Source organism: Aplidium turbinatum, chromosome 13, assembly GCF_918807975.1.
Source record: "Aplidium turbinatum chromosome 13, kaAplTurb1.1, whole genome shotgun sequence".
Taxonomy (NCBI): Eukaryota; Metazoa; Chordata; class Ascidiacea; order Aplousobranchia; family Polyclinidae; genus Aplidium; species Aplidium turbinatum.
In genome coordinates, this window is record NC_137484.1 from 23,727,151 (window position 1) to 23,738,663 (window position 11,513).

The 11,513-nt window shown below is 41.6% G+C and overlaps 1 protein-coding gene across 1 annotated transcript; it reads left to right on the forward strand.

Moving 5' to 3' along the window:
* Positions 1-3,806: 3,806 nt before the first annotated feature.
* On the forward strand, positions 3,807-6,231 carry LOC145781926 (uncharacterized). Its single transcript, XM_082593621.1, has 3 exons — positions 3,807-4,015; positions 4,926-5,040; positions 6,084-6,231. The coding sequence occupies exons 1-3, from the start codon at positions 3,961-3,963 to the stop codon at positions 6,223-6,225; spliced, it is 312 nt and encodes a 103-aa protein (XP_082449747.1). The 5' UTR covers positions 3,807-3,960; the 3' UTR covers positions 6,226-6,231.
* Positions 6,232-11,513: the final 5,282 nt, after the last annotated feature.

Here is an 11,513-nt window from a genome sequence, read left to right on the forward strand (position 1 = left end):
CTCCACAATCACCCCTCCCTTAAGGAAAACAGTGGTGCCGACCCTCCATCAACACAATGACTTGTGGTGGAGGAGACAGTGGGAATCCAAACCTGACCAAGGCAAGACGGTCAGTGCCCACTGCCTGTCCGGTTTCTCAAATTCCTGGACCCGGCGCCCGGAGCTCCTGGATCACGCGGACCGAGTATTTGCGTACAAGGCCAGATTGAACCTATTGCCACTCAAATCCAAACAAAGCCATGGCCGTCCTTACCTACCTGCCATGTGTCGTGCGTGTGGGAAAGCGGCAGAGACTCTCACTCACATATTGAATCACTGCCCTACCGTGATGACTGTCGTCACGGAACGTCACAATTCAATATTGAGAGAGATCGCGGGGCACGTGCCTGCCGAATGGCAACCCGGGCTTGCCATAGATAGTACGGTTCCACAGCACGTGGAAGCGGGCGGTGCCGATCTGCGCCCTGACATCGTCTTGCAACGCCCTGACGGTGTCACGGTCGTATGTGACGTCACATGCCCGTTCGACTACGGCGCGGATTCTCTTCGAAAAGCCGCCGACAGGAAACACGACAAGTACGGCGAGTTATGTGTCAACATAAAGGAAGACAGGAAGCGCCCTTGCAGGGACGTCCTGTCATTTCCGTACGTCGTAGGCTCCCTCGGGAGCTATGCCCCGACGAGCTCTCGAGCTCTGACGGCCTTGGGCGTTCCTGCTCGGGGGGTAGCAGAGGTGGCTAGAAAAGTGGCCTCCCTCTCAATCGAAGGATCCTTCCGCGTCTGGAAAGCTTGGAACGCCGGGCTCACTTGTGGAGGGGCTACGTCATAGAAAAGACGACATCAGCGATCAGAAACTTATTCCCTAGTAACGTTACAGGAAGTATCCGAGCGCGCAAGACAGCAAACCGTTTAGACGCTATAACCTTATAACAATATTGTCTTAAAATTGATCACCTTATATCATCACCTTATTTCTATAAACCAGCGCCTTTTCTTTTACATGATACTCCAGTCTCATCAAAAACAAACATTCTAAAGTAAAAAGTAAGGAAATAAAATACCTCATGTACATTGTGACTTGAGACTGGTTTAATAGCAATTAAGCAATTTCAGTCATCACTAGATTCTCTATGTATTAATCAATCAATTGTTTCGAACTGTCATACGCTACTTTTGCCTTGTAACGTTGTTCTTGCCCGCTCGGATCAACCTCTCTCTGCTTCAACGCATCGATCAACACGATCCCCTGATCAACTCGATGCAGCCTCAAAATTTCCACCCCAATTTTCTACTTTTTCCTGGTAATGTAGCCTATCAGTGCCTCTGGTTTCGATCGCTAGCCTCCCCGACCCAGCTGGGCGAACCTGCCTCAACGTCTGGCCAGTGCACATCCGTGCTCGTCGAATCAAAGCTTACTCTTCTCCAGTGAGTATGTATTACATTCCCACCTATATTTTTTGTTTCTCTTGATTAATCGAGCCTCTGCTCCACATTTTTATTTGAATTTCGTCTGCCACGAGAGCCAAATTATCCTTAAATAGTTGACTCTCTTCCTCGTGGTAGACCCCAATTTTATCCGCTCTGCCTACTGGCAGACCGGGTATAAGAGTCAAGTACCTGCGCCGAGGTCGCGTGAAGGAGACGTGGACGCCGCCCGGCGGTCAATTACTGCCGGTTCCAGCGTCCACACGCGACGGGTCGCCCGGCCCGTCGCAGGCCATCTTTCTGGGCAATGCAGAAAGAGCCTGTCTCCCTGGCCCGCTCCGCCATTCTAAATTTGCGGACGGGTCATGTAACGTTTTCGATCCACACTCTCCCTCCACAGGTACCTCGACTCCCCAGCCTGGCCCCCACGACCTAAGCTGGTGGACTTACCCCTCCGGGTGCATCGTCACCCCTAAATCACGCCGTTCCCCGCCGCCGCGGGGTGTGGCAGGCCGGTTTCTGAAAGTCTTCGACCTGGCTATGTTTGTTTGTGCTCTCTCGCCGTGTCAATCCTTTGTACCCGTGCGCTGTTGATGCGAATAAAACAGTTTAACACTACAGTGCGATACTGATGAGCCCAGCCTCATGGGCAAAAACACGTGTCCATCGCTGTCAATTCTTGCTACAAATCGGCTGCCCAGAAACTTAGCAATAGGCTACGTTAATTTCAGCCTAGTATAGTTTTATTTAAGTTGAACGGGCTGAATTTCAACTTTAAAAAATCATCTCTAAGCATTAATTCGACACAATCCCTGATTCGACATCTACGACGAGTCGATGAAAGAAGAACAAATTTTTCTGGTGAGATGAAGAACCTTCAACGATCATTGCCAGAAATCACGAAGTTATTTTGTCGAATTTTAAAAGTAGTTTACAAAATAAAACATATTTCACAGAATCACATCTACGTAGCCGATGCGCTGAAGCAAACGCTGGCCAAGAAAACGTCGTTTGTAATTTGGACGTTAGTGAAACCAGAAAATCCTCAAGATCAACTTGCAATCTATCCCAGTAGATGTAAAAACAGACCTGTGTCTATTGCTTTATATACCCAGCAACAATCCGAACTTGTGTATAATGGTAAGTGATGTCATAGTAAAGGTGAGTCGCACACTTGAATCCAAGCATCGGGGATGAGAAGATAAGGTTCTCATTACACTAAGCCTTTGACACTAACGAGAGTAGGATGCCCAGTTCCTTTCTCTCGGCATCCCTTACTTCAGCAACTACGCCCACCCAATTTATTACACTCTAGGTCAGTGGTTCTCAACATTTTTGTTTTGGTGACCCCCTTTAAAAATTTTCGTAGATACCGCGACCCCCACTTATATTCTTTCCTAAATGCAAGTATACTATTAACAAATAATACAACAAAAAGCAGCACTAAAAATGTTTTTCTTGCATTTATTGACTAATCAATGCGATGGTTGACCTTGTAGGTCTGCAGCTAACCGTGAAATTCGAGGTTGCGTGCTACTGCTAGACAGAGCCAGTCTCGTGTCGTCTTCCACATCCATTCTATTTCTTTCCTTCGTTTTCATATGCAGAAGAGCTGAAAAACCACTCTCCCTTAGATACGTCGTAGCGAAGGGCAGTAATAATTGAAAAGCCAGCTTAGAAATCTGTGGATATGTAGATTTCTAAAGAACAACGTTGCAAAAAACACACTGTGGCTTCTCAACACTATTGGTCAATAAAGAAGTAAAACCAAGGTTAATGTACTCTTCAACGTATTTTCTCCATGGAACGATGCTCCCTTTACCTATTTTTTAGCAATCTCGAGTATTGACTGATCTCTGTTGTCTAATATACAAGGCTACTTCGTTAATAGAGTTTCAATTTACACTTTTACAGCGAATCCTACACAGTATGCGTCCACTGTGATGTAATAAACGTGACTGTAGGACCTACAGTCACGCTTATTACATCACAGTGGACGCATACTCATGCAATAATGTTGTGCTACAAGCAATCCGAATGAAATGGTACCTCGTCCTACTTACATTCACTTTTGTTGTTGCATGAGCAACAGCTTTGCGACCCCTTATAACATGCTCTGCAACCCCCTTGGGGGGTCGCGACCACCAGGTTGGGAACCACTGCTCTAGGTAGAGGTGAGCGGTGTTTGTCAACAACCAGCATAACCCGGGAGTCGAACCAGGATTCCATGATTCGAAAGCAAGCGCCTTATCCGCTGCGCCAACCCACCGCAGTAAACCCAATAGTAGTATACTCTTTTCGGCTGATTTGCTGGCTGGGTAATAACATAACGCTAGCTATGCAGCTAACACTGGGTCGAGTGAAGGCAACTTGTGGGCTTTTGTTGCTTTATCTTATCCGGCTCCGACACTGGCATGACAAGCTATGAATGAATTGATTGAAATTTACGTTTGATCAGCTGTCCCAGAGAGAGGAAGTTGCTCCTATTCACCACCTTGTGACCATATATGCTTGCCACGTTTCAACGCTAGCAGGATGTGTGTGTGCCATGCTGGTTACAAGTCCATAAACGACACAAAGTGCATTTCAAGTGAGTGATTGGTGAAAGTATTGACCAATTTAAAAGAAGCTTCGTAAGGTCTTTGCGTTTACGACAGGATTGGCTGTTCATCATAACAGCGTGATATTTAAGTTAGGCCTAATCATTCGATCATGTTTTTTTTTTCATTGCTTCCACATAGGCTATACAAGACAACTAAATACATTCAAATAAGGTTTATTTTCAAAAGTTTTAAAACTTTTTGCTGCATTGTAAAAAGAATGGTAAAATTCTGTCTAATTATATTTGATACAACGGAACTGTCACGTGTAAACGTTTTTATAAAGTTACTTATTCCGAGAAGGAGGTTTGTCATTGCTCGAAGCTGAATTTCGTTTAGTCTGACTCTCTTCATGAGCCTGTCGTCACAGTATCCGAAATGTGGTAAGGTATTTACAGATTCAAGAAATGATTAAAAACAAAAAGTAAATGCTTTGAGCTATGAAAAACCTTCTCCTAGCCAGGGGCGGATTTAACTGATGAGGGCTCGGGGCACTTTTAGATCGGGGGCCCCCGTGCAAAAAAGTCTACAGTAGACAAAACGTCTACAGTAGCATTGATCCAGCACTGCACTACACAGCATTTTGCCCTTCAAAGGCTGAAAAACAAAAAAATGATAACACAAAATCACATTTTTTCCACTTTAGGAGGCCCTTCAGAAGGGGGCCCGAGGCACCTTCTTCCCCCCCCCTAAATCTGGGCCTGCTCCTAGCAATACTAAAGTACTGTACCACAAATCATTTCTTCCAGATACTTATTCCTCATCTAATTTAATTTTGGACCCTACTACTCAATGCCATGCGCTTTACCGAGTATCGGTTTGAGAACGTATGAATCACCCAATCACGCCCTCGTGTATTGTTATCCGATGCCAAACTCACCATTTATCGTTTATGTTCAGCGACCAGTCTCCCGCGCAACACAATCACAATAGAATCTCCCTCAAAGACAGATGACACGGTCATCATTATCGCTGTGCTGCTTCCCATTGTTATCATGGCTTGCGCTGGGGCTTGGTGAGTAGTGAGTTTAAAAATATTTAATCTTTATTATGGCCTACATTGCGCTTTCTTGGCATAATCTAATCTTGGCATGACTTGAACCATTGACTTGGGTCTGGCTACCAAGAATGAAGTTTTCGGTTATGCAGCTATTTAAGTGTTCAAGCCCGCCGCCCCGATAGCTTAGTTGGTTAGCCCTTGACTTTGTGAACGGAGAAACTTCAAGATCAAACTGCTCTGGTTCGACTCTAGGGGTGTGCGCTTGAGCAACGCATTTAAGGACTGCTCTCCATTCAGCGACACTCAATGGATAGAATAAATCCCTGGCAACAAAACTTCAACAATCGGAAAACTTTACTCTGCTATTCTCGGTAACCTGCCCTGCGTCAAAAGCCTCTGCAAGTATGCGAAACTACCAGGAATAACCTATCAAGGCTTTGTCAGCCGAGGATAAAGATTCAAAACCAACTAAGCCATCGTGATTGGGTTACAAAATTAGTTCCTCGCTCAATTGTTTCAATTATAGTTTTTTAGCTATTCACCACGGGTTGAATATACTAATAGCAGATTATCCACCAATTAACAAACTTAAGGCAAGGTCTATTTTTTTATGTAAGCTACCAACTTTAATCCGCAGATTAAAGTTGACGATTACTGATTTACCAATAAACTTTAGGCAGACTGATCCTCGATTACCTAATCAGACGATCACAATCGTTTGTTTAAAAGATCCGTTGTTGATGTAACCAGCTTTAAATGTAAACTTAACACCATGGAAATTACCAATAACAACAAGTCATTGTCTATTTATTTTAACACAATATTTTAAAGTCCAGTTTTAACATCGACTTTGTCTTTCGGTGTAACTTTAATACCGAGCTCCATGGATACTAAAACTTCTTAAATTCAAAATTTTCTTTGAGAATAGTGAACCAAAAGCACTTAACATCTCAATACAATAAGGCTTAACTTTCGAAAAATAATCTTTAGTAGGAATTGCCTTTCTTCGAATATGTTTGTAAATACTTTTTTATTCGACTTCCATGTGCTCATTCCAGGTGCCTAGCGCTGCAACGCCGCAAGAGAGCGACGATGATGATACAAGACAGATCATCTGCATCCACATACCCATCACAATCTTCCACCTTCCTGTACCTTCCTGACTGCTGCAAGTGTACAGATTTTATTTGGAGTATGTGATTCTGCTTTGGACTAGCCATTCTGTGCAAGGTCACAGTGCTGCCAAAGTGGTTTTGCATCCAGGGTAGTTGAAAGGATTATTTGGACCAGATACCAATAAGATTTTCAGGCCTCAAATCAAGACAATTTCAAGAAAAACGCACCATATCCCAAAAATACTCGGTGGTTTCTATAAGTTCCCAGGCTCTTTGAAAGATTACGGGCTCAATTTATTCCGGCCCCGGGTCTAAAAGTACGCTTGGACCCAAGTGTCAACGCTACTGTTTGTACCCCTAAGGTCTTTCTAAGGTCACGTGTGATTTATTCACTGACTGATCCAAGTCAGCAAGAAAAGCCTCCCAAATCCTCTTACAAGAACGATCTCCAGATTCCATTACGCGTGGAAAGTCATGTTTGAAGTCAAAGTCAACCCAAAGTGCATTTTGTAGTCAATTTTTAATTTGAGTTGCATTACATTTACATACCATTCCCATTTTTTTAAAAGAAGCATTGTATATAACTAACTTGTTGAGAGCAAAAGTGTAATGCTTCGTTCGGCACACACGGTCACATCAATCAATTATTTTATTTTTGTCATTAACGCGTCCGGGACGAAAAAGATACTGACTACAAAAATCGATATAGACCTACCAGCACATTAATGAACGGGAAAAGGTGGTAAAACCTTGAAAGGTTTAAAACGTGCCTGAATGAAAAATTATGTAGTAGGCTATATATCAGTAGTTAGCACGGCCACAAACGGAAAATTACCCAGAGAAATTCTCAAATTCCAGCAAATTAAAAAAACTCTAACTTTATTACTCACATTTGAAAAGACATAAGAAATTGGGCTGTAGGCAACTGAAATTAAAAATTGACTACAAAAATGCACTTCGCGTCAAAATTTAGTTAAAGAAAAAAGAACGCTTCCGGGTAGTATCAAACTCATTCCCTCTAGAATAAAAGCCGGCGAAGTATCGCACGCACCACGTATCGAGTTGAATAAACTTGTCGAATTTGGAACTTATACACGCGCTTCTCGTCTTTTGCTTTGTAAGAGAAAAAGGTGCCTGTATAGTGATGTCATGACCGGTCAAATAGTGTTTCAGATTCAAAGACCGGCGCCGGTCAAATAGCCACTGCCTAATCTTTTTATAGTACGATTCCAGCACTGGATCTTCCAATCCAGAGTCCAAATGCTAGAAGCTACTACAACAGAGCTCGACTACTTCAACATTGTGTGTTCAGTAGGCTACAATACTGGTATACTGGGAAGATGTGTTAGGTAGTTCTTCACATTGACTCAGGGGTGCAGTGGTTAGAAAATTGTAGGGAGGGGGCAGAGCCTCACTGCATTGACTGACAGACCGACCTGCCTGATCTAAGTCATTGTTGTTCAGTGCATATTGCTTAACTATGTAATTTCGTAGCAGTTTAATGCAGTTAACTTACTAAAAGCATCGAAATAAATTAATTTCAATGGTACGCTATTGTTCTCATTTGTCCATGGTAAACATAAAAAAAATCAGCAAAGATACCATTTGTAGGATTAAACTTGTTACCTGTTCAGTGATACAGGTTTAACGATGCTACTTTTGCTATTGACACGCTTCCTCTGTCTATGTGAAACTTATGACTGCAACAAAACCAGCTGTAACTAAGTTACTGCACTATTCCTGCAACCATGCTTGATGCTTGTATCCTTGCACATGCTCAGTTGCAGCGTTGCCAGATGCTGGAAGCTGCTTGGCACCAAAAAGTAACTAAAATTTCACCAGATTGCATACAATTTCACCAGATATTTAAAACACTCTAAATAAAGCAATTTCACCTAAAAATACAAATTATTTTTGAGACATAAGAGTAAAATGAACCGAAAATGGAAAACACATGTTTTGTCACACATTGCATACACGGATTATAACTGTTCAATGGCAAATTGGCATATTCAATTCACAACACTTTTCATTAGGCTGTCATTCATTACTACATGTGTGCTTCTTTCTGTTTTTGCTTTATTTTTTGCTATTTGTTTTTTTTGGGTTTTGTGGCCGTGCCAACTACTGATATATAGCCTACTACATAATTTTTCATTCAGGCATGTTTTAAAACTTTCAAGGTTTTGCCACCTTTTCCTGTTCGTTAACGTGCTGGTAGGTTCAGTGGCGTAGCCAAGGGGGGAGTTTTGGGGGTTACAACCCCCCCTTTGGCACGCGTATGACGTCACGATATTGAGAATAATGCTTTCAGTCTAAAAAAAAATTGCCTAATTTTAAACAAAATTGCATTAAAAGAGCGAGTTTTGCCAATACCAAACATCTCAGCCAGGAATTAGCAACAAGAAAACATAGAGACTAAGCTTTATTTCCGAAAAATGCCGAAGAAAACTTGATCTTATCCTTTTGCTATGCTACCGGACAGCACCATTTTACAGGAATATTCGTACCCACATTTTTGTTGAAAATGCTCTCAGAATGCACCAAATTCAAAGTAATTTTTCAAAATTTTCTGGGGGAGGCCCCCCAGACCCCCCGCCGCTGGGTGGTCAAAACCCCCCCCCTTTCAAAATTCCTGGCTACGCTACTGGGTAGGTTTATATAGATTTTTGTAGTTAGTATCTTTTTCGTCCCGAACGCGTTAATGACGAAAAATAAAATGATTGATTGATGATTGATTGTAGCAGTCATATTTACCAGTAAACATCAAAAGTTCTTTACCAAAAAAGTTGCTATTTTTACTTCAAAACAGACAACATTTACTGCCAGCGTTAAAATGCACTCAAAGATGCAATAACATCCCGATGAAAAAAATTGAAAGACTTTTGCATATCCTGCTCAGGATGTCCAAGGAAATGAAATAAGTGGCCTGTAGCCTATAACTTATAAGGTCACTGATGTTGATAAACTTCTAGTTTTTGGGCAAAAAACAACCTCCTTCAAACTTGTCATTGATTTGGGCCAGTTTTTTGGTAAAAAGAACTCTCCAAACAGCAGTGTCTCGCCACTGCCTGCAACTTTGCCAGTGGCAAAATCTACACGATTGCTGGTACAGTGCTGCTGTCAAATTCAAAAGATTGATTGAAGAGCGCAAATTGGTCACTCTGAACTTGCAATACACTGCCATCACACATGCGCAAATCTCTTGCAATACGTTTTCTGTACGAGGAAAGTTTTGGCTGAAATATTTAAAAAATTTTGTAAAACTTGAGTGGGGAAAATTTCACCAGATTTCACCAAAAAGTTGTCTGGTTCCAAGGTCAAAAAGCTTGGCACCACAGACCTCTAAATTCCACCAGAATTTTTTTATTTGGTATCCTGTTTCCCCATCTGGCAACGCTGCTCAGTTGTCAGACTCAGTGTTGCCAGATGCTTAGCACCAAAAAGTAAATAAAATTTCACCAGATTGCATACAACTTCACCAGATATGTAAAACACCCTAAATAAAACAATTTCGCCTAAAAATACAAATACTTTTTAAGACATAAGACACTGCCGTCACGCATGCGCAAACCTCTTGCAAAACGTTTTCTATACGAGCGGGGATTTTTCGCTTAAAAGTTTAAAAAAACTTTCTTGAAAAAAAATGATTGGGGGAAAATTTCACTAGATTTCACCAAAAAGTTTTCTGGTCCCAAAGTCAAAAAATTTGGCATCAAAGGCCTCTAAAATTGAATTTCACCAGAATTTTTTTAAATTTGTTATCCTATTTCCCCATCTGGCAACGCTAATCAGACTCTGCAAATTCTGAGCGGGAAGGCGGGAAATTGAGCGCGGACCAGGATAACATTCGCCAGCCCATTGGCTGACGACTGATAAGTGATAATAAATCTCGGGTTTTAGTCAGAGAGTCGAACCGTTTGACTATAAAACTTGGGTTCGGTTCGACTCTCTAGTACTTTCAGTGCATTTTTAAGGAACCAATATTACAAACAATTAAAACATTTTTGTTGGAAGCCCGTGAGTTCGGATCTCTAGCAAACTTTCCTTCCAGTCATGATTGTTTCAATTAACCCACGAACTCTATATTGCTGGCCAAGGTAGCCTATATCAGATATCAAAACAGAAAGGCATGACATAACGTAGCATCCCACTGTTTCGAGAATGTGCTGGTGTGACCATAAATATGTTGACCGGAAAAAAGGTTGACGTTTCGTAGAAGTGCTAAATGTATTGCTGCACAGGAGTATAGTAGCCTAATCGGACTAAAATAACGGTGTTAATAAAATGTTACTGCCCATGTAGCCTACCGTACCTATAGTACAATTACTGCCAATGCAAGTTAAAAAAAAAACTATAAAAAGTCAGTAAAATTTTACTATTTTTGTCAGTAAAATTGCAAAACACTTTCACAGACCAGTAAATTCACTTCCAAAAAAGAAGTGAAATCATCTACTACGAAAAGAAGTAAAATTTAAAACTGCTCAATCAGTGATTCTACTATATTTGGAGTAAAAAAACGTCTTTGTCTAGTAAATATACCACAAAATGGCCAGTAATTTCAAGTACTGTAACAAGATAGTAATATTCTACTGCTCTTTTGACAGTAAAATTACGAAAATTTTTAACAGTGTGACTGCAGCATCGTGGCCCTTCTAGCATTCAGCCAGAGAGTCGATTTTTGCTTTGAAGTTTGTTTGGTAATTACAGAAGAAAAAAAAGAGTAATGGCAGAAGTGGGCATCGAACCCACGCCATCGAAATGACTACTTCCCAGCCCTAACCCTCTAAACCAGGATTGCGACGGCGAAACGTTTAATTACTTTACTTTCTAACGTGCATGAGTTACATGACTGCAATCAGTTGATTTAAATATTGCCTTCTAACTTATTTGATTAATAAACTTCATCTGCCACACCGACTTGCAGATCATTAACACTCCTACAGATTTAGAGCCAGCTGTTCAATTACCTTCAGTTGAAATGTGAAATTTTGTACAACCTGACTAGTAAATAGTAAATAACATGTAAGTTACTCTGCTTCCAGCAAATTAAAAACAGTTCTTCATACATTGCTTAAACGCAGGTGGGTGTACACACTGTATAGTCTAAGAAAGATGAACTGATTTTGTTGGTCTAGATATGTGACGAGTTAAAGGCAAGTAAATTACCTCGTGGCACCCGTGGCTCAGTGGTTATCTTCTTTGGCTCTTGTGCTGGTAGCCCTGGGTTCGATTCCAGGTCAGGTCATACCAAAGACTTTAAAAAGGGTACCGATTGTGTTCTTTCTAGCATAACGCAGTGAGGATAAATCGGGTAATAATCTGGTGACGTATCACCCTCTTCCAATCTGCCTTGAGCCAGCATGGAAGCAG

Excerpts from the sequence above, each read along its gene's own strand:
- LOC145781926 (XM_082593621.1), top strand. The coding sequence starts at position 3,961 with ATGTGTGTGTGCCATGCTGGTTACAAGTCCATAAACGACACAAAGTGC. Across the intron at positions 4,016-4,925 it reads CGACACAAAGTGCATTTCAA|CGACCAGTCTCCCGCGCAAC; the intron begins GTGAGTGATTGG and ends GTTTATGTTCAG. Across the intron at positions 5,041-6,083 it reads ATGGCTTGCGCTGGGGCTTG|GTGCCTAGCGCTGCAACGCC; the intron begins GTGAGTAGTGAG and ends TGCTCATTCCAG.